Source organism: Dreissena polymorpha, chromosome 3 (assembly GCF_020536995.1).
Source record: "Dreissena polymorpha isolate Duluth1 chromosome 3, UMN_Dpol_1.0, whole genome shotgun sequence".
Lineage (NCBI taxonomy): Eukaryota > Metazoa > Mollusca > Bivalvia > Myida > Dreissenidae > Dreissena > Dreissena polymorpha.
Window position 1 is genome coordinate 89,583,508 of NC_068357.1, and position 27,450 is coordinate 89,610,957.

Below are 27,450 nucleotides of genomic sequence, written 5' to 3' on the forward strand. Positions count from 1 at the left end.
TCATGTTACAAATTACAATAACATGTTACAGCGAAGCTTCAATCATTTTGACCCCTAATACCTAAACAATGAAAGACTGTTGTGAACTACTTTTGTACATTTACAAAAAAGTATTTTTTACTTACTTACATAAGTGCATGTAACATTTGAGAATGGTATGCAATATGATACTAAAATTATTATTTTAAGACCATCTGATTTAATATTGAAAACCCAACAAACTAAATGTTAAGGATACTCAACTATTTAAATTGACATTTTGTTATAGATGACAGTAATACAACATGAAATTGCCAAGCAATTCTTGACATAGGAACAAAATTAAAATGAGGTGCATAATGTCCATATTGCCATCTGTCCATGTTTCAAGTTTCATGAAAAAATATGAAGAATTTTTAAAGTTATTGCAGGATCCAGAAAAGTGTGATAGACAGACTGACAGACAGAGCGCAAACCATAAGTCCGACAGGGGACAATAAACAGTTGTTTTACTTGAAATTATTCATATCAAAATGCCAAAAACATGATAGTTGTTTTTGTTGGCCTGTGCATGATGTAATTGTGATTGTCTGCATTTAAGACGGCTGTTAAGTGAACATTGATGCTGTTTTGGTAAATGAATTTCAGATTTATGATAGAATCATATTATTCTAGGGAGAGAACTAGTGGGGAGAACCAAGCCGCATCTAGTAGCCAGAAAGCTCATTTGCATACGAAATACTACCTTGCGGCTACAAAGCGGCAACTAGTAGCAGAAACTGAGCCGCAACTAGTAGCCAGAGCAGAGTCAGAACTATCAGCGGCAACATAGCCAGAACTAGTAGCGGCAACCAAGCCGCAACTAGTAGCCAGAAAGCTCATTTGCATACGAAATACTACCGAGCGGCTACAAAGCGGCAACTAGTAGCGGCAACTGAGCTGCAACATTGCGGCAACTTAGCCGATAATAGTTGCCACAGGGCCTAAATTTTCGTAAGGGCATGAACCATATTCAAAACCTTAGCCTGCAAGTATCAGCTTGGCCTGAAGCCATGTTTATGGCCGTACTTTGCTCACACTAGAAACAACAAAACTGCCACCAGACCCTAACTATTCTTGATTTATGTTGCTGAATTTTCATAAAAACAAGCTGCAAAGGTTTCACATGTTGGAATGGATCTCCATTTTGTCTGCAATTAATTACTTTTCAAGGTTTCTTTATATGCTTTTTTCCACCATGATTAATCACACACTATTGTGTCAAAACTTTCAGATGACTGTATTTAAAACTGAAACTTTTCCCCAATATGTTATTTAAAGACCTTACAAGAGCAGTTTTTTCCAATCACACATGATGAAATTAAAATTTGATCTTAATTATTTTAATATAAAGAAGGTATTTGTTAGAATCAACACAAAAGAATAACCTTTTAAACTGTTAGGTAAGTCAGTAGAGAAGGGATTTTATCAACTACTTACAACAGTTACCTCCCCTAGTAGTTCAAACTCCCAATAAAAGTAAAATGCTTTTTTATTGTTTAAGTTTTATTTATTGAATGCAACTGATTGAAATGTTCTTTTTATCATGACAAGGAAACTGATTTTTTATTATTATTTGGACATCGTCACAAATTCAGTTCCTTCAAGCTCAACTTGGAACCAGTTCGAGTTGCATTAGCAACAAGCGAGGCAAGGGCATGAATGATTTTTTATGAAAAGACATAAGTCAGTTTATAAACATATTTTGTTTCTTTTCTATACAAGGGCCACTACAAAGTGTCATCCCGTCAGACATTATATTTAATTAAATACAGCATATTAAAAAAAATTACCCTCTTCCAGATTTTTTTATTTCACCACTATGAAAATGTTCATCCAAAACGTCGAAAATTATGTTTTATTGATATATTAAAAAAGAGAGACTAAATTCACAATCCATCATAATAATAATAATAATTATAATAATAAACACAATAATAAAAGTAGGGACAATAATATTGAATGATACTTAAAATAGTCAACTTATTAGATCAATAAAATATTATCATTATGCTTACTAATAAAACTTGGCACTGCTCCATTTTAAATTGTAAAATAACTGTTTACAGTAATAGTTGCATATTTACATGACTCTCCGTAACAAGACCTCAACTTTGGTTGTGTATTTTTTTAAAGAATGTAGTTAGCAGTCTATTGGAATTGCTCAGTGAATAAAGTTTCATAAAAACCTGCTGATTTATCAAGCGTGTATCAAATTGCGAATTCATTACTTAAGACAGTCATTCAGATTGTGCCCGTTTTTGTTTTAAACAAGACTGATGGGTCAAAACCCCCACACTGATTGTCACAGTGCATTTAACTGCACTAATGCGAGCCCTGATTGGACCGTTGATAGTGTCGAAATTAACAAAGACAACGTATATCTTCAATCAGTTAATGTTCTGTAAACAAAAATGTAATATCAAGGATTGCATTTCAGTGATTTCAGCATTTTTGTCTGCACTTTGGTATCTGCAAGTCAGTTTTCAGAAGATTGGATTTTTATTCTCAACTGTAATGAACATTAATATGAATAGTATAATATATAAGAGCTTTGATAAATGATTTGGAGAAGGGATTTAGTAAAAGCAGAATGGCAGAAGAGCAAGGGGGCTTCCATTTTATGACCTACCCTTTTAAGAAATATCCCCCCTTCTTCTATTTTTATGCCTTACCCTATCAATTCAAAAAATCCTTCAAATATAGCAAAGTTAAGGCTGAAACAAGAAGCTTAGCACAGACATACTGACGGACACATGGACAGTTTGACTGCTTGATACTGACTTTTTTGAAGGGGAACACATACAAACTTATACTTTATAACTTCTCTTCCAAAAACATTTTTATTAAATGAAAAAATGCACTTATACACTTATGTACCATAATTTGGGGATGCCCCAAAGCAATTAAAACAGACCCAACCCATGGGTCGTCAAAATAAGCTAAGAGAGAGAGTTTCATAGAGTGGGAGTGAAAATATACACTCACAGTGATCTGCATACAAATGTGTCAAACTATGCATATTTTCTTTTGAAATTTGGTAAAAAGATAATTTATACAATGCAATCTGAAACATTATACTAAGTGACTAAGGTATGGCAGTAGTTTGTATAGGAGTTACTCAGTATCAGGTTTGCAAAAGATAGCTCCTCGCTGACATAGCTTGACAACATGATGACACACTTGGCAACAGGAAGTTGAACTCTTCAAAATGGAGATCAGTTTAAGTGTAATCTCACAAATGGAGAATACAATGGTGGAAATCTTGCAGGTAAATCAGACTAAAAACCAGGTTGGTACTTCAGAAAATTTGATTAAAATATCAAGGGCCCCATTTCACTGACAAGAGAAATTCTTAAGGACTATTTTGGTTCTGATCTGCTTTTTCATCTTTTTGAAATCTTTAAATTGTGAATATAAACTGTTCAAATTCTGCAAATAATACACTATATCATGCAGAAAATATAATTATAATAGTCTTACAATAAATATCAACATTTCTTTGAAAGAAGTAGGTACTTAAAAAAATTATGTGATGAATATACTAGATATTATTGTAATCATGAATAATAGTGTTGGATGTGACAGCATCAGGCAAAAAACTCATTGACAACACTTTGAAGCCTTTCGTGTTCCAAGTCCCAAAGTAGTGTGCAATAAAATATAAATCTACTTACCAATTATTTACTTGTAAAATAGTTAATCCCGTATCTTGTGCTAATTGTTTCTTTTGTTCTTCAGACGGATATGGATGCTGAAAGAAAAGAAGAAAAAATTGAAGCTTTATATTTTACAAATATGCTGAAAACCATGTAAATTTCTTTAAAAACATGCGATTATGTGCAAACAGGCCTTTGGAATAGGGAATCTGAAATTATTTGGGACATTAACTTCCGACTTTTTATTTAAGACGAGGACAAAGTGGATTTGTCAAAAATGGTTTCCATGGATACAAAATACATTCTTTGACAAAGGCGGGCATGCATTCTGGGGTTCCAGGAAAAATGTGTCCCACACAAACCCATGAAGCTGTTCTGTGCATTTCTGCTTGACTGGAAACCTGAATTAAATACTATGAATTAGTTTTTCATGACAAATATGTTTGATTCTTAAAAGGCGAGAATTTATTATTTTAAACTTTAAATGGCAAACTATGATAGTTCATGGTTTGATTAAAAAAAGGAACAATTTAGATAATAAAAATTAAATGTTAATTTATAACTTTACAGAAGAATGTTGTTTGAAGAACAACCATACAATGTTGACAGTATGGGGCTTTATAAAAAATATCCACAAACAGTCTTTTTCTTGTCTTTTATTTATCTAACAGTGCCTTGAACGCAGAAGTAGCTTCTACTTTCATGACCTTAACGCTTAAAGTGCTGGAACCGAATTTTGAAGGCCTTTGCAAACAGTTGGGATCCAGATGAGATGCCACAGAACGTGGCGTCTCATCAGGATCCAAACTGTTTTCTATTCTGATAGTATTCTCTGAAAAAAAAATCAAAGAAAATGATAATTTTAGAAAATCAGCAGATGACCTTTTAGCAGACGACAAATTTCCCAGCATGCAAAGGGTTAATAATGTCATACAAAATCAAACCCCCATTTACCGGTACTACTCTGAGAAGGTTAAGTAAATTAAACAATGGACCATCATACAAGTCATTATTGCACCAGCATCAAAATTTATGTTTGACTTTGCTTTTATTCAACTTGATTTAAACAATAATTTGATGTTTTTAATTCTTAAGTGACTATCTAACAAAGCTTTGAACAACAAGTTGGTTGTCATTTGAAACAAAATGGTCATCAGGGCAATCAGCTTTGATTGTGCAGACTCGATCTTGACACAATGGAATAAGTCTAAGACATGACAACTCTTTTCAAAGACATCAAATCTAACACTTCAAAAGACTTGCTGATTTGTGATGTGCCAATGCCATTTCATCAGCTTAAAATCCTGCTTGAAAAGACTATGGACTGGGCAGAATATTGTTCCCAGTTTACCCAGAAACATGGTTGGATTTTGCCTCATTAAAACGGAAGATCAATATTTAAAACAAAAGTCTGGAAAACATAAATCTTTAGCCTTGGAAGTTAATGGTTCTCCTGATCAGGAAAACTCAAAGGCTAACAAGGAATTGTCTCAATTGTAAGTTAACATTTCTTAGTGTTCTCTGGCATGTAAGGATCAATGACCAATTTTAGCGGAAGCAAAAGGAAGTGAATTATAAATTTGATATAGGCATGTGCACATTCATCGCCATACCCACCAGTACATACACATTAATAATTCTGTTTCAATTGATTTCATCGTGATGATGTTTAATTTTAATTGGATAGTTAATAGATCAAAGGAGGCAATTTGTCAGTCAAAATGGTCTTTTTGGTACTTGGGTGCCTACAATGTTGATTGTAATTTGACTGAAAATCATTAATAATGTAGATTCCAGTGATATTGCACCTGAAAGTACAATTATGACCCTATTTACTTCAAATATATGCATGTAAAAGCTCACAGGCAATTCATATTTCATTGATCTTATAAGCACTATATTATGTGAATTTAGAATAAGACATAACAAATTTGAATGGACATTTTGGAGATTTTCTCAAACCAAAATTGTTCTTATCATGTTCTGATAGTATTTGTATAATAATCTTTCTATACTTTAAGTATAATAAACACTTTTCCATGCCTTTTTCAATTACAGTGAATGTATTTATTTTATTTTACTTGTAACTTTTAAACAGTATTCATGCATAAAATGTTATATATTTTTAGGATTTAAACAATTAATAAAGTTATATTCAACTTATAATTTGGTTTTGGTGGGATATTAAATGAAATATTCTGTGAGAGATTAATTAAAATAACATATTGAAAAACAGATTAATGTATTATGAGTACAGAAAATGCTAAGATTCTCCTGGGTGAAACAACAAACACAAGTGGCATAGCCTGTGGAATCATGCAATTTTATTGCGCCTGAAATAAATTTACTGCAGCAGGAATTTTATTTGTTATTTATTATTCCCTTTTAACAAAACTGGTTATTTCATCACATTGAGAATGTTAACTGGCAAACATAATGGAAAAAAATGTTTTGATAGTTTAATTATTATTCTCTTAATTGCAATATCGATACTTAAAAACAAGGGAGGTAATATCAATGTTAAACAAGATGTGTTTGTGAAACACAATGTCCCCCTATATGACGTTTGACCTTGTAGGATGACCTTGACCTTGACCCTTCACCACTCAAAATGTGCAGCTCCATGAGATACACATGCATTTCAAATATAAAATTGCTAGCTTCAATATTGCAGAAGTGACATTACATGAGCAATTTTGGCCCAAATATTTGACCTTGAAGGATGACCTTGACCTTGACCTTTCACCACTCAAAATGTGCAGCACCATAAGATACACATGCATGCCAAATATCAAGTTGCTATCTTCAATATTGCAAAAGTATTCATAAAATTAGCGATTTGAGCCACATACATTTGACCTCTGACCTTGAAGGATGACCTTGACCTTGACCTTTCACCACTCAAATTGTGCAGCTCCATGAGATACACATGCATGCCAAATATCAAGTTGCTATCTTCAATATTGCAAAAGTACTCATAAAATGAGCAATTTTGGCCACATATATTTGACATCTGACCTTGAAGGATGACCTTGACCTTGACCTTTCACCACTCAAATTGTGCAGCTCCATGAGATACACATGCATGCCAAATATCAAGTTGCTATCTTGAATATTGAAATACTGCAAAAGTGTACATTAAATGAGCAATTTTGACCCATATATTTGACCTTTGACCTTGAAGGATGACCTTGACCTTGACCTTTCACCACTCAAAATGTGCAGCTCCATGAGATACATATGCATGCCAAATATCAAGTTCCTATCTTCAATATTGCAAAAGTTATTGCAAATGTTAAAGTTGGCGCAAACCAACCAACCAACAGACCAACCAACCAACAGACCAACAGACAGGGCAAAAAACAATATGTCCCCCACTACTATAGTGGGGGACATAAAAAAAAATGTATTTGCTTTTGTCTTGAATAACACTCAAAGTTACGTATTATAATTTATGATAAACTTTTGTTTATAAATAAATTATTGCTTATCATTTGTCATTTTTGTGTTGACTTTATTTTAATTTTTAAGTAATAGCAGTTATTAACAAGAGATTGCCAAGCAATATTGTCCCCTACCGGTGAAACTCCACCATTGTCAGTAATTATTTAATATTTTTTTAAAATATTTGTTGCCATAGCAACCAGAATTCTAAACGTAGGAACGAAATGAAATGACGTGCATACTCTCCATATTGCCATCTATGCATGTTTCAAAATTCATGAAAAAATATGAAGAACTTTGAAAGTTATTGCAGGATCCAGAAAAGTGTGACGGACAGACTGACACACGGAGCGCAAACCATAAGAGGGGACAATAATAATACAAATGTGTAAATAAAGTCACATGAAAAGGAAATACACTGAAATTAGTTTAAAAAAAAAACACACACAACAGTTCGACACCTTTTGTTATAGTCATATTTTTTTTGTATTTTCAAATGCAAATCGCCCAAGTGCCTTAACTCTTTTAGTGCTTGAACCGAATTTTGAAGGCCTTTGCAAACAGTTTGGATCCAGATGAGACGCCACAGATTGGGCGTCTCATCTGGATCCAAACTGTTTGCTATTCTGATAGTATTCTTTGAAAAAAAATCAAAGAAAATGCTAACTTTAGAAATTCAGCAGACAACATTTTAGCAGACGGCAAATTTCCCAGCATGCAAAGGGTTAAAGGCACTCAGTTATGGAATTAAGGAGACAGCTTGCTCCAGTCTCTGGGGGCACAGAATTATAGATCAACATTGATTAACCCACACTGAACTGTGTTAGAGTCCCACATATTGTAGAGTTCCACATATTGGCATTGGTCAATGCATGGATAAAGGCGTCATGTATTTGGTGATGTCAAATTATTCATTTAACAAAATACTTGTCATTGAGATATTTTTCTATGTAATGTCTGCGCTTCCTTGACATGGTTGTTTCTTTGTTTATTTGGAGTTTTTACTGTTACCAAGTTATGTTTTTATATAACATGCTGTGTTTAAAAATAACATACATGTTTCTTTATTAATATCAAGTTTTCACCATTTTCAAAAGTTTTCAACATATCAATCACATTGGTCAGTTACCAAAGAACATTTTGTACTGTTTTTATTCCCTATACATTAACAACATGTTTGCAATCTAATCACTAAGCAAATATTAGAACAAAAAAATGGATGATTTCTAAAGCACTTACTTCAGGTACTTATTAATATTAATGCTTAATTGGTGGACTCAATGCTTAATTACTCTTAACAAAAAATGCTTCATTATGTTTAACATAAAATGATACTAAATTACCTGCATGGATAACATAATTATCTTAACAGATATCTCACATCTAGGCATGCAATCTGATACATTTGTCACTAATTAAAAACAGCCATTGTTCATTACTTTCATATTTCCAATACATTTCCCTACAAAATTAGTAAAGCTGCATTTTGTGCTTCAGTAACCGATAGGAAATGGAAAGATACAATTTTGAAAAGAGATACTCTTGTTCAGTGGAGATAGAATCAGTCTATGAAGAGCTGTACAGGAAGTTAAATAAACATGGCAGAAGAGCAAGAGTGTTTGTTTTGTCAATTGAGCTGGTCATTTTGACACTGGACATTTAACTGGACATAGATTAAGCACAGCCATCAGGTGCCACTATGGTCAGTTTTAATGATAGCCCCTGTCAGGAAAGGTGATTTTAACATCCCATGGGCCAGTGCACTTGTCAAAGACTAAATGGTTATTAGACCATGCTGGCATTAAACATGCACATGGGAGCTCTGCAGTAAACACCTTGTTAGCACTAGCCTCTGCCCAGGAATTGTTTCCATAGATATTTTAACCCATTTATGCCTAGTGGACTCTCCCATCCTTCTAAATTGGATCCATTTATTTTCAAAATTAGGGATGTCTAGTATATTTATTTTTATATTTAGAATATTTCTTACAGAAATTCCTATAAGCAAACAGCACAGACCCTGATGAGACGCCGCAACTCGTCTAGGCCTACCCTGTTTGCCAAGGCCTTTTTTCGAGACGCTAGGCATAAATGAGTTAATATCATGTTTGTTTGTAAGTACTGGTACAAGTAAAGTGCTGTTCAGTTTATATCTCATATTATATACCCTTGCTCAGCTTATATCTCATATTATGTACGCTTGCTCAGCTTATATCTCATATTATGTACGCTTGCTCAGCTTATATCTCATATTATGTATGCTTGCTCAGCTTATATCTCATATTATGTATGCTTGCTCAGCTTATATCTCATATTATGTACGCTTGCTCAGCTTATATCTCATATTATGTATGCTTGCTCAGCTTATATCTCATATTATTACGCTTGCTCAGCTTATATCTCATATTATGTATGCTTGCTCAGCTTATATCTCATATTATGTATGCTTGCTCAGCTTATATCTCATATTATTACGCTTGCTCAGCTTATATCTCATATTATGTATGCTTGCTCAGCTTATATCTCATATTATGTATGCTTGCTCAGCTTATATCTCATATTATGTATGCTTGCTCAGCTTATATCTCATATTATTACGCTTGCTCAGCTTATATCTCATATTATGTATGCTTGCTCAGCTTATATCTCATATTATGTACGCTTGCTCAGCTTATATCTCATATTATGTACGCTTGCTCAGCTTATATCTCATATAATGTACGCTTGCTCAGCTTATATCTCATATTATGTATGCTTGCTCAGCTTATATCTCATATAATGTACGCTTGCTCAGCTTATATCTCATATAATGTACGCTTCAAGCACTGAAAGACATTATCAACTAGACTATAATAATGCAGCTTAACACTCAAATAACATGAAGTCAACATTTGAAGTGGTGTACAGTTTTGGCGGGTGGTTGAAGAGTTTTAGTTGACATGTTCACACAAAGTTGTCACCGTCCTTAACTAGTTGTGTTACACATGACAAGATACTGCCAGTCTGAAGCATGTCTGTTTTTATCTGTTATTTGACCTAAGTGCATTTGTAAAATATAATATTTATGTCACTGGGCCTCAGACGCAAATGTCAACAGGTTCACTTTTTCTAATGGCTGCAATGAGCATTGCACATTAATGTATTTACTTCTTGTATGGATATTGATTTTAATTGTTTTTATTGATGCATTTATTGGTCATGGCCTTGTCTATCATATTAATATTTTCATCACATAATTAGTGTGAAAATGTTATGCTGTTTCATGTGAGAAGAACTGGTAAATTTTGGATGATTAAATTTGACTGATGGGTCAATTAGAACGTTCAAAAGCATTATTGAAAATAATTTAAACCATTAACATTGTCTGACAACCAGTGGACAGATATTCTTGTAAATTTCCATATTTAGATGACACCTGAATGGCGCAAAGTCATGGCTGTTTTAGGTGCGCTGAAATTTTAATGTGCTGTGAGAATAGGAATAAATGGGGCTTGAAATGGACATTAACAATTGTATGGGGGCATTTTTGTGTCCCTTAAATGGTGTAATTTAGTGGTGGTGAACCCTAACGCCTGCTCTGTAAAGGGGCTACAAGGGGGCCACAGCGATGATAGTTATGGGACTTTGATTGAAATCATAAGACAATAAACGTCTGAATTGGAGAAAGGCAGATTTCAAAAGTGAATTGTTAATTGGGAAATAATGTGAGATCCATGGGGTGTCCACTCTTACTGGACAATGGTGAAAGTTTGACCACTCCTGGACACTCTGGTCAGCACTATTTATGGCCTGCGGTCATTGCGTCTGATTTATGGGTCATTTGTGTGAATTCAGCTGATACTTGGATTCAGACTTGTAACATTTTGTGCATTTACTAATTAATGTTGAACGAAAAAAACAAACTCAATGTAATTATTTTAATACACCAGCATAAGACTGCCATTTCAGCAGCTTATCAGTGGTCGATGATACTGTTTTCTCTATAGATACTGTTTCATATGTTATAAATTGTTATATATTTAACCTATAAGTAGTTCCTACGTAACATTGCGATTTCAGGATGGATTAAACTTTAAACAGCTTGAAATGTGTGCTTGTATGCTTTCAACTGTTTATTTGTATGACAGGAATCGAACCTGTCTAAATTAAGTCTTCTGTCAAAACATACACTTAGTGTGGTATAACCCTCACAGTGCATGGGGTTAAATGATGTTAATTGGAGGTTAATGCAAGTGTTGGCAAACTAATCGGCACTAAAACTCAAAGGCTTAAGTGAAAGACCTTGAAAATGTGCTTTCTAAGTGCACCATGCACTGTTTATTGAATGTCATTGTATGGTCAAAAATAAAATGATGACTTGGCGTGTTAACCGCCTTCAGTGAAAAACTTGAATGCCATTGAGAACTCTCATGATATTTAAATATTTGCTTATTTCATTTGATAAAGAAAGAAGTTTGTATGTTAACTTGCAATAAATGTCAGTCTTGATGATCCTGTTTGCAGGTTTTTGTCAAGTTATATTTCGAGTTGACTTTCGTTGACATTTTTGTTGTCTTACAAGTGCAGTCTTACTTCTACGAAAAATGGGGGAAGGATTAATAACGCTTTTAGTACCAAATTCAACTCTGTTTGCTTGTTTTCATTCCTGTCTTGTGCAGGTTAAATGTTAATTGTAAACCATCTTATGTCAGTCTATCTTAGATTTGTAAGCATTTTTGGACAAAGTCAAATTTCTGTAAAAGTTTTGCTTGAAGTGATATTACCGGTATTTCTTTTACAAGCAGAAAAAAAGTAAATTCTTGGTACATTAATATTATAATAAATAAATATAATAAATGTTTAAAAGACTGTGTGGAAAACCAGCATTGTGTGTGTATTTAAAGTTTAAGATGTTCTTTAATTTCTAAAGCTTGCAATAAGTGAGACCCTAGGGTTTATCCTTAAGTTTTCATTCCTGGTCATGGACACATCTGAATATAGCTGCGGAGTTAAAAATATCCTAGTTTTCATTCCTAGTCTTCTAACATGGACACATTTTGAATTATAGCTGCAATTTCCAGCTTTCTTAGTTTTACAGGAAATTATTTCATTTTGATGTGGAACTCCCACCTGTATGTTGACCACCAACTAAGCTCACATGGGCCCAGAAGAGGGGATTGAACCCTGAGGAGAATCACTGCACTTGTTGCTTTATTTTTATACTGTGAATTAAATAAAGATATATAAAAACCAACTATTATGAAAATGTATGAAATATGTAATGTTTATTTTTTGTTTCACTGATTATGCACATTAAGTTTTTTTTCAGAAATAGAGATTTTTAACAGCAGGGTACGAACTATGACTCATTACAGGCTATGGTGATGGTGTACAGAATGACAGCTCATTACTTGAGGAATAGGAACAGTCACTGATATGACTGATGGTGTATAACCCTTTACCACTTGGATACGTATTTTCACGCATTTGTAGTCCCTTAGAAAGTTAAATTTAATTAAAGACCTTTCTTACTAGATTGAAGTTTTAAAGGCTTCATTTCCAACCCTTTGATACTGATGAGTAGCAAACAACATGCAACCTGAACAGACTGCGAGTTACTCCCAGGCTGTTCTGGTTTTATGCTGTTTGCACATTGCCATTTTTACTTTGCCTCTGAGTGGGAAAGGGATGATCAGGATGTTGGTTTCCTAGGGGTAATTTCTGATCCCTTAATGCTTTATGGCCCGATTATTAGAGATTATACTGTGCAATATTATAAACCGTTATGAAATATTGGGTAATAGAAGAATGGATACCTCTATTGGAGTTAGGTATTTCATTGACTTGATGACAATTTATAACGTCAGCAGTGACATGTTTGATACATTTCAAATGAATAACTTCACAGGATGATTAAGCTACTGAGTTATATAAATCATTTAAAAAATCTTGTATGATTATTATTTAATCATTTGTGTTGACTTTTGTTAACAAATGAAAAATATTGCGACCAGGTTTAAAGCAAACTCCCAGGAGTTAACAAGCAAACTCCCAGTTAACAAGCAAACTCTCAGTGTACACGCAAACAAAACCATAAAAAACAAGCAAATTCGTTGAATTGATATCCCCCGCCAATATGCTTCTGGACACAAAAGTATTATATTTGACACTCATAAAAGCATTTTTCAAGATACAAAGTGCCATAACTCCGTTATTAACAGATGGTTTACAATGCCATTTGGCATGCATCATCCTCTTATCCATATTATGTACTCATACCAAGTTTCAATGAAATCCCCCAAAGCACTTCCAAGATATGGCTCCAGACACACACAAAAAGCATTTTTTCAAGATACGAAGGGCCATAACTCTGTTATTAACTGATGGTGTACAATGCCATTTGGCTTGCATCATCCTCTTATCCATATACATACTCATACTAAGTTTCAATGAAATCCCCAAAAGCACTTCCAAGATATGGCTCTGGACGGACGGACAACGCCAAAACAATATCCCTTCGCCTATGGTGGGGGATAATTACCGAATACTCACAGTTAAATGTTGGAAGAGCCATGCTCTCATTATATTTGTAGCAACTTTTGGAAAAATGCCCCGTTTCTTTTGTCGTTTGGGGTTTCTATCTTCGGAGTCCTCATCCGCAGTTCCTTCCCCTGACCCAACACTGTTGTCTAAGCAGTCCCCTGCAAAACAGAGAAATGCGGATGAGTCTGAGCAAGTCTGATGTGAAAACATTTTTTTAGATGAATAATAGCGAGGAAAAGTATAAACATACTAATAGTTAATAGTAATAATAAAAAGAATGATAATAATAATACTTATAATAATAAAAGTAATTAATTTTTTTTTTATTGTACAAAGTTGTAGTACAAGTAGTAGTAGTTGTAATAGTAGTAGAAATCATTTAAAATTGCCCCTCTTATTAATATCATTCTAGTAATAATGTCAAATTACTAATTATTATTTTGTAGAATATTAATTTTTACATTTATGTTTACGCCATTGAATTTTTTTTTGGTACGTGCAGTTGTTTTTTTCTTGCCCATTTGGTAGATTGCAAAAAATTACATGGTGGCTTAACATTGTATGGTCCTATGAGGAATTCTTGTTTTTAATTCTTCATTAATATTTTATTGATCAATTTATATTACATTTACGTAAAACGGATAAGAACAAAAGCAGCAACAGAAACATACAAATTGGAAAATAAATAGATAAGCACAAAAATTACCTCCCTTTAATGAAAACTAACTCGGTGTCAGAAAAAAAGAAAGAATAAGATAAACTCCAGTTTCCTTTAAAAAAAAAATTCTGAGCTAAATGGTATATATCCATTTCAGCAAACCATTCACCTCCATGTAAACATTGAGTAGATGGGTAACCCATGTTCTTTAGCGATAAAAGTTTCCTGACATACAACTCCGCAGATCCTTAAAACAGATATGCGCGATCTGTTAGACTCCACGAAGTGACCTGCTTTTAACCATCATAAAGTTCACATCATCACATTTATGCTGTGCTCAAATTTCTAACCCATTAAATTTGATAATTATGATAAAATTCTGGTGGGATGTAACCACATGCTTAGCTCAAGCAGGCGCTTGTATGTTAACTAAACAGATGCCCTTTTTTGTGACTGAAAAACAGAAGGTTTTAGTGGTGAATTCTTCATCATAAAGTCCGGAATTTGTGAAAAGTGTATGCCTTAATTTCGTTTATTATGTGTTTTATAGCACATTTTAGGTGCTATCAGGTTTACCTCATAAAAGTTTTGGAGGACAATTGTTAAGTATCATGTTACTTATACAGAGGGACTCACAAACCTCCAAATCCCTGAAACTTTACACTAATTTCAGTTTAATGACCAGATTTTGATTCATTTGATATGTATCACAATGTTTTTGGCCCTATGTGATGGGCTGTCTAACAATCAGTGTCCAACAAAATCGCCTAGACGTGTGACAAGTGTATTTTGAAGCAGCTTCAAAATGGAATCAAGTCATTTCGAGTTTTGATGGTGTTCCACATTTTCAAGAATACTCAATTCGAGACAAATTGAACTCAGAGCTTGAAATAATGAATAAACAGACAGTAGGCAAAATCAGACGAATATGATTGATGGAGGAGTGATTTCATAACTATATTTTTCCAATCATCTCCAGAATTCAATTTGCTTGGGTAATTGGCAGGGAACAATTGCAAATTAATTACACCATTCTCAGTTTTGGCCTGGTATCCGCACAAAAATCCTGCATTGGAAAAAAGCCTTAGTCTGCCCTGATTTAATAAGCTCCGAACGAAACTATTCCCATACTCTTGTTTTCTGAATCATTTATCCATTTATAGAGGAAAACTTGGAAATTGAATGAAGAATTTCTTTATCCAAACCCTCATACTACTTTTTTGTTAAAAAGCTCAGTTCTCCTCATTGCACTTTGCATATGTTGATTGTATCTTGTTATTAATTGATATTTTCAACATATGGATTGGAAGATTATAATAAGTAAACTTTTTTTCGTTCAACCTACCATATCATTCTTTATTTATCATTGATAATGATAAAGAAACAAGAGCTGTGTTTGTGAAACACAATGCTCCCTAATGGGCCGCTTTGAAGCCGCACGGCAGCTATTTTAGATAAATATGACCTTTGGCCTTGAAGGATGACCTTGACCTTTCACCACTCAATATGTGCAGCTCCATGAGATACACATGCATGCCAAATATCAAGTTGCTATCTTCAATAGTGCACAAGTTATGACCGAGGTTAAAGATTTGTGATAGACACACAGACAGACACATACAATGACAGACAGACAGGCCAAAAACAATATACCCCCGCTCATTCGATCCGGGGGCATAACAATTTTAAAACATTAGCTTGAATGACGTCTCAAGTGATAACCAGACTGAGATACAAAGGCCAAACATTGAATTTCAGGGAATACTAATTATAAGGGCTGATTAGTAATGATTAGTAAACATGTAATTTGATTATGGTTGACTTTTCATTTGTCCCGGCCCATCTTTGTAAATTTCAGGTGTCAAATTGGGTATTGTTCTCTACCAGTTTTCTCCTTATATGGTGTTTTTAATTATGATTGTTGGTTATTGCTGTGGATTTTGGCATATGGCTACACTAGCAATGATAGTAGTTTTTCTGTTCAGAAGCTAATTTAGTCAGTCAAGACAATATGGTTGAAAATTACTTTACAACTTCTGGAGCACAGAACATAATAAGACTAACAAAACAGCCTTGCTTCCCTTCAGGCATGGTGACATATTGATAGAGTAAAAAAGATATTAACCCTTTACCACTTAGATACATATTGTCATGCATTTGAAGTTCCTTAGAAAGTTATATTTAATTGAAGACCTTTCTTACTAGATTCAAGTTTTTAAGGCTTTATCTCCACCTTTAGATACTGATGTGCAGCAAACAGCATAAAACCTGAACAGACTGTAAGTTACTTGCAGGCTGTTCTGGTTTTATGCTGTTTAAACATAGCCATTTTCACTTTGCTTCTTATGGCAGAAAGAGTTTTTTCTCTTCTTTATATTTAAGACACAATATAATTATGTCGCATTTACTGTTTTTATAAAAAATATGTATCTAAGTATATCACAATCAGTAAAAAGGATACACATCCCATTGATCTAAATAATAAGATGGATTAACTTAATTATAAATGGTATACCCTTAATCTGAGTACCTAAGTATTTTAATATCCTTAAATTCAAAGAAATAATGACACAAAATAACTTAACACCATCATTTTTGCATCCACATATAATAAAATGTGTGTTATATTCATGATAATATGAAATATAAAGTTTCAAATCAAAGATACATTATTTGATACATAAACTTCTTTTTTTTTAAACAGTAAAAAATACCAGTATTTCACTTACATCGTGATACTTTGTAACAGAGTTTCATTAAGACTGTTCCTCCAATTTGAAATAGGAATACTCGTCAGAAAATATTCAAAAACTCATTTTTCAAAGCCAACCCCTATGAGTTACTAGCCATCATTACAATATTAGCCTATTAGCATTTCTTAATCAACTTATTTGCTGAAAGATTTTCAGCAATCACAGAGAATTTTTCCAATCCAAACAAGAACTTTGAAAATTAGATGGTTCATTTACAAGGGATGGAGATTTTCATTCCTTCATTAACCCCTTTACAGCCTAAAGACATAACAGATGAGAGGCATGTTGGAAGAGAAAACAATTCAAGCTAAAATATGATGGTATGAGTAATTCATTTTTCTCTCTTTCTTCTAGTCCTGTGAAAGTTTTAAAAAGAAATGTTTGATAATTATTTACATTTTTCTTGTAAAGAATGTACTTTTGTTCATGGTAATTAAGGTTATTGTGAAAACTTAATATCTTAAATACAAAAAATAAATCAGTATGCAATCTTTTCAGTGCGTACCAATAATAACATTCAGCCATTTTAACTAGCTCATTAAATGGCACCAGTTTAATGTGATAACTAGTAATATCAGTCATTGTGTGACAATGCCAGGAAATGCTCACCTGTTGAAATTACCTCAAAAGCCTCATATATAATCCAACCAACATGTTTAACAAAACTTGACACTATCCTCAGAAGCCTTAATGATTTCAACACAACAATGCGAAGTGGCAGTAGGGGATAATTTATATCTTTAGAACCGATTTGCACCAAGAAAGTAAGAAGATACAAACAAGGACAGACATTCTCAGTCTGTAAGATTTAAGATCTAATTGCAATTTAAAAACAATGAACAGCTTAAAAGAGATGTTTAGTGACTTTTACATCTTTGTTCCTAGATTCTTTGTTCAGTAAGTTTAAAACGAAGAAATGTATGGTAATAAAAGGGATTTTTATCCAATTTTTATCAAATGTGTATTTTCATTTCTAATATGGCACACATATTTATTAATTGTGCATGTCTGAATGCTTTATAATTAAAAAATACAAAACACAAAAATATCAGAAAAAAGTGTGTGTCTCATTTTGATTATGAATCAATCTGTAAAATCATGAAAATAGACAATTACCTCTGTCATATGTTTTGTAATCCTCCATTTCCTATTTCAACTTATTTTGCAACAATACAAAATTAATCACTTTCAAATTCAAACAAGCATTGCTACAAACAACAAATGCTCGCAGTTGTGCAACTGACTAAAAGTACCTGACAATAATTCTTTTGATATGAATACCAAAATCAAGTGAGCTAATGATATAATTAAGCTACACAATAACAGTGTGGGTAAGGGTTCACCCTGTTCATTTCCAGTCTCCCCATATTTCACCAGCGCAATGGCCCTGAGCCTGACAGGTCCACTGGGCCTCTCCTGGGTGCCCTGGATCTGACAGCTTCAACTGACACTCTCATTATCAGGTATTACCAGGGGGCCATACCATTTTGCTAAGCTATGGTGGTATTTTTTTGTGAACTTGTTGTTGTTGTTTGGTGATTTTACTCATGCCATACCACTTGCTAAGCTAAAGTGGTATTTTTTATGTAAAATGTGTGTTGCTTTTTGGCGATTTTTCTCATCCAGTTATTCCAATTGAAGGGACTTGTACACAGTTTGGCAAAATGGCAATTTCCAAATAATGTCATAAATTCACAAAAAAAGATTGCATTATCCAAATAAGTCACTTGTTCTGTGACAGAGTTTAATGTTTAAAGGCACTTGTCCACAGTTTGGCAAAATGACCATAAAAAATGTCATAAGATTCCAAGACTAATGCATTATGTAAAATCAAGCAAAATAAAACTGTCGATGTATTGATTATCCTCATTCTATATCATAGAAATTATACAGCCTTTAAATGCTTTTCATCAATATTTAGCAATATAATGTATTACTAAAAAGGCATTTAAACTACCCTAGAAATGATAAAGCTTATGTGGTGTAGCGTTAGCGTGGTAGCTTTCGTATCATAAGGTCCATGATTGGAACCCCAGGACGGGCATATTTTGTTAACATATATTTTCCTTGTTATATTATTACCTTAAACTCTTCTAAATATTGCAGTTTTTTTAAATGATACCATTTTATGACATTTAAAAAAAGGTATATGAACTCTCTAATGAGTGTTATTTGAAATCTAACAACAAACCATTATCATAAGATAAAAAAAAAAAAAAAAAAAACATTTTGATAATCAAATAAGCTTCACTCCTTGCCTCCATGATTTCAAGTGTTTACAATTTGCCATTTATTTATTGATGGCTTAAGAAAATATTTCAGAAATGTGTTTATTGTCCATGTCTCACATGCCTATAATTGCGTGCTGTGCAATTGCACATTAAGTGTGACTGTGTCACATTTTTCTGTTGGTATCATGTTGCATATCCAATGGTGACAAAATAACCACCAGTCTAATGGTCAAGGGTATTGTTAAGGTGCTTATGGGTTGGTCTGTATCTCACTGTTAGCCACAGCATCCTTGTGGCATATCCCCACTGAGAATGTCCAGTATTGATCACTTTAATTGTAAGCTGACATAGAAATCATGAATACTTGCCGCTCATTGACAGCCAACACGTTGTGCCAACCCCTCCCTGCGGACATTTAGGTGAGAAATGGATAGCATTTTGGAAGGAAATTTACACAGAATGGTGACACCCCATGGCCAAAATTGTGTATCGGTATTTATCCATAGGTTTTGATAAACTGGTCATTATGGCCAATGGAAACCTGAATTGAGTATTATTTTTCTTAAATGAAACCTTTTGGATTTTCTCTGGCACTGAATTTGGGAAAATGTATTTAAGACAATTTAGAATAATCACTTTGCATTTTATCACTAAATAATTAACATGTCACTGTTTTGTTCACTAATGAGGTATTGTCAGACATGATGAATTATACAAAACTTGGTTTTCAATTCTAATTAGTCAAATTTATGTCAGCTGCTGAGACTGGGATGGTAAAGTTATAAAATATTAAACTGAGAAATAATAGTTTTCCATCCATTAGATACACAAGGCACTAGTGAAATTAAAAAAATATATATGTTACATGTTGCTTCCAGTTTCACAATCATGGAAAAGTAATAATAATAATAATATAATCAAATGGTCACATATAATAACTGCTCCCTAGTAACTAATCTACATGCACAATAAACACAAAGATTTCAATTGCCAGAAATGGTTTTGGTATTTTTTTAAATTTTGTGCCAAAACAAAACCAACTTGACCTACAAACACATGAAGTGGCTGTGATACTAATAATGTTGTTTTAAAACACTAGTGAGCTTAATGCTAGATATTATTGCATTATTGTTTAAAAATTTCACCTTACATTATTCTATAAAACCTATTCCATCAGTCATAGCCAAAAAGAGAAATGTATTTTGATCGAAATCTGTTCTTGCCATGCTGTATTTTTTCCAAGGAAATATATAGCAAACGCCAGCAATGATTGAATTATAGTGTAAAAAGGCTGTCCCCTCTAACAATGCTATAAAAGTCATGTCATCAATGATGGCAAAAAAAGGAATACAATGTATATTTTTTAAGCTGTTCTTGCCATGCTGTATTTTTTAAGGCCATAAAGCAAACAGTGAACCAGAGTTATTTGCATTTATATTGTTGCAAAAGGTTGTCACCTACACAATGCTATACAACTCATCGATGAGAGCAAAAAAGAAAAGAAATGTATTTTAAAGCAGTTCTTGCCATGCTGTATTTTTTCTAAGGGCATAGCAAACGCCAGAAATGGAGTCTGGTAATTGTCGATTTCCTGGCATTGAGGACTCAAGATGGATGGCTGTCACCAGCAGGCTTACGGTTCACATCGGCGCATTCTGACGGCCACTTAAGAGTGAGAATGTTCAATGAAGCTTTACGCTCATTACCGGTCCATCAATGGTCAAGAAGGTTTGACAGCAGGAGGCAGGGCTTTAATAATTTCTGATTTTGGTAATTGATTTTAAACTTTTTTGAAGTATTTTTTTTTTTGATGATTAATTAAATGGTAACAAATGTTTAGCTTGTTGGAATATATATTTTCATTGTGTATTTATTTTAATTGCTGCTTTTTGAAACTTTTTTTAAATCTAAAGCTGGCATTACAAATGGTGGGAAAATGTTCATTCAAGTTTGAAGACACTATGTTACAATGTGGTAGCTTTTGATTCTGATGATGTTGATGGAAGTGATGTTCCTCATAGAAGGATGGTGATGAATCCAGCAGTGTCAAATATCTCGCATGATGAATCACATTGATGATAATCAGAAAAACACAAGCTTTGTGATGCTACATATTCAATTGACCTAGAAATATTCATAGACATCATTGCACCCAAAACCTTTTGTCAATAAACCTTCTTTTTCTGCCTTCATCGCAACCCCTTTATTAAATCTTTATGTGCAGAAAGGGCATTACCTTAATTGCTCTTAATATAACCATAACTCTCTGCATTGTTTCCAAGTCAGCATCTTCCCCCCAGCAGAAGTCTCATCACACAATATTTACCATAGAAATTGAATTATAGCTGCATATTATACATTTAGTGGAGTGAATCCCCTGCATGTAACCCTGGGTGATGAGAATAATTTTTAATAAATTGTCTCCAGGGACTTATGAACTGAAGTATGTTTCAACAAGTGAATATTTTATGCTTGAACATCACCATGGCCATTTGATTTAGAGGCTTCTGCAGCTTTGACTTGAATCCTTTTGGGTTTTATTACTACTCGATTGTTTTCTTTTTGCTCAACTTCACGACTTATCTTAATATTATCTAATTGAAAATAAAATCAAGTTATACTCGATTCAGTTCAAATGTCTTGAAATCAGTGATTGCCTTTCAGTAATAATAGAAGCAATTATTTCTGTGTCTTTGTAGGGGATGATTAATATGATTCTTATCCAGGAATCTTTCTATATCCAAATTTGAAAAAAAATTATGGATTTGTAAAAAAAATACTTCACTGAAACTTAATGACCTATCAGATTACTGATTTTACGAACGCTTTATATTCAAAAAGAATAATCCGAAAAATTGTGTAATTGTTGGGAGACTTGCACGGAAGGTCGTCCATTCATTTATGGTCTGCAGATTTAATTAAATGCTGTTCAGTTAAACCAAACATTAAATCTTCACAAGTAATTAATACACATTCATTTATACTATCTCTTATCAGTTGAACAAAGACAAGTAAGTGGATTTTAATAATTTCAATACTTTTATTTGGATAAAGTTGATAATATCTTGAATGTTTACACAAGAATTCAAGGAGGAAATTGTTTTTTAAATGTAATTGCGAAAATGAAGTATTATTATGATTTAATGAAAGATGATTAGCATATTTGATATTCCTCTCTCATAATACAATTGGCCTTTGTATTGTGTGTATTTAAGGTTGTTTTTTGCCTGTTGTTAACTTTTACTTTTATTTAATGATTCTTGAATTAATTATATGTATTATGTAAGGAAACAATAAATGCCTGATTGTGTTTGGGACCGTTTTTACATAAATTACGTTGTAATTACGCCCGTATATAAATGTTTATTTTTTGTATTTTGACAGTTTTATTGAAGAAGTCTTGCTGACACTAAATGCTTGAACGATGTGCAGATAAATATTGCCATTTATGTAGAAATATTGTCCATACATTGTCAGTCCCTACAGTCACATAGATTTTTATTTATTCATTATAGATCGAAACATTTTGTTTATGTTTTCTATCTCATTAAATCTAGACCAAATCATTTATGTTTTGGCATAACTCAAAGTTTGTCTGGCAATGAGATTTATTATTCTCTTTCTTGCTCCAATTCAGTGAAATGCTAAATACTTGAAATAAATATGATCTCTGAAGCACATGGAAGCCATGAAAGCTGATTGAATGCGACATTTAGTTGTATTTGATATATCCATATGCACACCTTCCATAATCATTGACAAATGTTGCCATTAAAAACAAATGATTTTTCGTGAAGTGTGTAACTTAAGACAGGATATAAAGCCAGTGGCTTATCAGTGGGTAGATTGCTGACTGCCTTATACCCAAGTTTTCCCATTAATCAAGGCCCAAACTACACTTTGAATTGATTCTTGTTATGGCTTGAAATATGTTGTTTTATCCATTATCTTGGAAATTAATTGTGCCAACAAGAGGAGCCTTATTTCACAGACAGAATCCCGAATTCTGGCACAAACTGCAAGCCTGTGACTCATGCTGTATATAGTGACTTCCCTTTGCTGAGTTCTTCATTTCTAACCAGGTGAAGGTGTGTTTTGGGTCAAATGTGTAGTGTTTTAGCTCCTCCCTGATGGAAGAGTGGCAGATTTTTCTCCTATGCTGACTTAGATGTGCACAATAAATTACCATACACCAAGAGTAAATTGCACAATGTGTTGGCCAGGTTAATGTAAAATGAAAATATTTCAATTATGGACCAGCCAGTGATTGTGGGGATCTATAGAAGCATGCTGGGATAAGTGATGTCTGCAACACTGCAGTCATTAAACTGAAATGGACACCATACTTGTAGGTCATGACCTCTAAAGAATGTTTATGATGAATGCATAATATTTAAGATTCTTCAATCATGTTTTTCAATTATATTTTCTGAAGGAAAACCAGACACAAATTAATAATACCATACCCATTCAAAGCCCCAAAAGAAAGACTGTTTGAAATGTGTACCGGTATATAAAATGTTGATGTGATGGATATAAACAATAAAGGCATGCTGCAATAGTGCCAGAACTGTGAATTACTGCATAAATTGTTTTGAAAATAGATTTTTTAATGCAAATCGATGCATGTTATGACTTTTGAAAACACATTAGAAGATAATTTATAGTTAAAGGGTGCTAGCCTCTATGTTAGTGGTAACCTGCTTTCGCTGATTTTCAGTCAAACCATTACCATTATGTGCACCAAAGGGACATTATAATTATCATGAGCTCTTACTCTAACAGTTATTTGAAGTGTCTGCAATTTATTATCAGGCATTTAGCTAAAGAAATGGCTTTTCATACAATTTTTTGAAATTTATGCGTTTTGTCAATGTATATTTAATCCATTCCTTTTCAAACATTTCCAGATAGGCATACACATTTTTTTTGTAAATTCAATAAGCAAAAAAAGCCTTATCCATTTAGTTTAACTGCATGCAGCTGTGCCTTGATATTACATGAAAATATGCACACATTGACAATTGCTAATGAACAAAAATTACCGGTAAAGTCATCAGTAAAACATTGAAATAATATGTTAACAGCTTGTTCACAGTTCAGGCAATTAAACTAAAGTACATTATATCTGAACAAAATAATAATAAATACCCTTAATAAGGACACAAAAAGATAATATGTAAATAGGAAATAATACCTTTGAACACAATATCTTAAATTATACCTGATACCTGATCATCTTTAGTTTCTAATTAAAGACCATCCATATATATTAAAAGAACATCACTTATACAACTAGGTTTGCTTTAAGAGTTGCTAAGCATCAAGAACTCAAATATAGCTGTGAGTTTTTTTCAGATCCCACTTGGGCAACAAACTGTTTAAGCTTTGATTACTTTTCTTACAAATACAACAATTAAATAATTATTTCCAGATCAGAGGGTTAAAATGTATCAAATCTTTATTTGTTTCATTTGCAATTAGTTATAATACGTTAACTTAATAATACCTTAGACCCCGGCGAAATGTTGTTCATGATTTCATGAACACTTCAAGCCAATCAAGAACTGTTCATGAACGGTTCTGAAAAAGTTCCTGACTTTGGTTCATGAACTTTTGGACATGAACTGTTCTTAAGACATGTTCATGAACTGTTTATGAATTATTGTTGAACATTTCAAAGTTCATGACCAGTTCTTCATCTAACCATAAATACTTAGTGATGAACATTTCATGCACAAGTATTTCTAATGACTTTTCTGAGACAGACTTTAAGGATCCATCATGAATAATTCATGAATTCCTTTGTGCTAGATGTTTCATACATATTTTTGAAAGTAATATTGAAATGTCTAGCATACAAATCTTGTAGATTTGTGAAACCTGTGAAGTTAGTATGAATATGCATAGTACTTTCACCACTGTAAGTTAGAGTTCTTGACCTGTTCTATAGAATTTTTAGAACATTTGTACAAGAACTGTTCAAGAACTGCCTTCAGGAACACTTCAATAACTTTTTAAGGGCCTTTCCTGTTCTTGAATTATTCTTAAACTATTCTTGAACACTTTAAGAACTTTTTTGAACAACATGTTTCCTTCTGATGTTCTTAAACAGGTCTACACAATGTTTTTGAACGTATGATGGACTTTTTAAGAATCCAATATGTTCTTAAAAGGATCTGTCATTGTTCTTGGAAGACTTAAAAGACAAGTTTAAGAACGTTTTAAGGACATCTTATTTCAAGAACTGTTTAAGATGATATTAAGAACTCAATGTACATTGTATTGCTGTTTTTACAAAGAAAGAATATTGTGTGCACAGGAAGTTGAAACGGAAGGCACATGGTTTATGTTATATTTGAAAATGTAAGTCTTTAATAAATTACCGGCTGAACTGATCAGCCATTGGTTCCATTTCAAGTTCTTTGGCACTGTAAGTGTAACCATTTCAGGGAAACCATTGATTAGTAAATGATTCTTGAACTGAAAATGAGACTATTCATAATCTTTTCAATACATGAATTATTCATGAACATATAATGCAAAGTTGTATTATGAAATTAAAAGAGTATTATCAAACCACTTGTATCTCAGTTATTAGTGTTATATTTAAATTATTGTTATATGTTGCTATCAATATGTTAAGTGCTAATACAAGACTTGTTTCTTCTTACCCTGACCTGTTTGTTGAGCTTTAGTAACACTTATGATAACCTTTGCAAAATTGACAAATTCTTGTTCATGAATAGTTCATGAACACTTCATGCCACCTCAGTTTATGAACTCTTGAAGAACTATGGTTCATGAACTATTCACTTACAGTTCATGAACAGAAAATGAGCCATTGAAAAATAGAAGGAAAATGTTCATGAACTGTTCGTGAACAGCAAAACCCTGAAGAATTTTTCAAGAATTGTGTTGTTCATGAACTGTTCAAGAACACTTCATGCCATTGATGTTCATGAATAGTTCATGAACATTTCATGCCATAATGGTTCAAGAATAGTTCATGAACACTTCATGCCATACGGGTTCAAGAATAGTTCATGAACACTTCATGCCGTAAGGGTTCAAGAATAGTTCATGAACACTTCATGCCATTAGGTTTCAAGAATATTTCATGAACACTTCATGCCATTAGTGTTCATGAACAGTTCATGAACTAAAATTTCAAGAACTTTTCACAGACGTGGCTCATTTTCTGTTCACGAACTATTCATGAACAGTTCATGAACTCAGTTCACGAACAGTTCATGAACTGTTCACGAATTATTCGTGAACTGCAGAACAACATTTCGCAGGGGTTAAAACAAATGCTCAGCACTATTCCACATCTTTGTCTTTTTAATTTTTTCTTTAATTTTACATAAAAATCAAACATGTTTATTGTTTTGCTGTGGGTTACATAATTATAAACAATTTAAGATCTGTTAAAACAAACTTTAATTTTGAATTTAACATCCAAATTAATCAACAACACTGATTACTCATTGAACAAATCTTTATAAATATATATATTGTAGTATATGGTAAAAAGACCTGTTTCACTCTAATGATCATTAAACAATGCCATATGATTGTGGTTTACATATTTTTACCTTAAATGATTCTGTACTGGTATTATCCAGCAAAATGAAAACTGTGTAGGAGGTTTGAGATCACCATAACGATGAGGTAGAATAGGAGAAACATTCCCCCCTCCCATTCAATCCTGGCACTTGAATAAAAACTTTAAATAATTATTTTGCTATTAAGTGAGTAAATGACTTTCCGGCATAAATGTGTCAAAACCTGAAACTTTTAAAGGTTTAAGAGTGTACATTAACCTTTGGGATCATAGCCTGAAATGTTGACATCTGATATATATATACAGAGTTCATGGGGGTAAACTGCAAAGCATCAACCTTCTCTAATATGATAATCAGCTTTTATAAAATTTCACTTTGAAAAATTGCATGCAAAGTACTATATTTTCTGGGTTTTAAAGAAATAAAATTATTTCCAATGAGTAAGAGTAAGGCTGAGAATCATTGTTTGTGTTTGAAATTTGAAGATGCCCATTTGTCCTGAAGAGATTAATATATTAAATTCTAGCGGGTAACATAAGACTTAATATTTGAACGCTCTTATCTCAGAATATTTCTAGTTTTGTAGAAGAATGAAAA

General features: G+C 33.0%; 1 protein-coding gene and 1 long non-coding RNA gene across 3 annotated transcripts in view; one reads left to right on the forward strand and one right to left on the reverse strand.

Annotated features, from left to right (window-relative positions):
• LOC127875197 (homeobox protein Meis1-like) overlaps window positions 1-27,450 on the reverse strand; it is a 135,173-nt gene that overhangs the window by 49,525 nt on the left and 58,198 nt on the right. For both annotated transcript variants that reach the window (XM_052420052.1, XM_052420051.1), the window contains 2 exons: window positions 13,653-13,801; window positions 3,696-3,772 (listed from right to left, as the gene is read on the reverse strand). In XM_052420052.1, coding sequence (XP_052276012.1) covers window positions 3,696-3,772; window positions 13,653-13,801 — 226 coding nt within the window. The remainder of the gene's footprint in view (window positions 1-3,695; window positions 3,773-13,652; window positions 13,802-27,450) is intronic.
• LOC127875214 (uncharacterized) overlaps window positions 1-27,450 on the forward strand; it is a 70,945-nt gene that overhangs the window by 19,101 nt on the left and 24,394 nt on the right. The gene's annotated exons all lie outside the window — the stretch shown is intronic.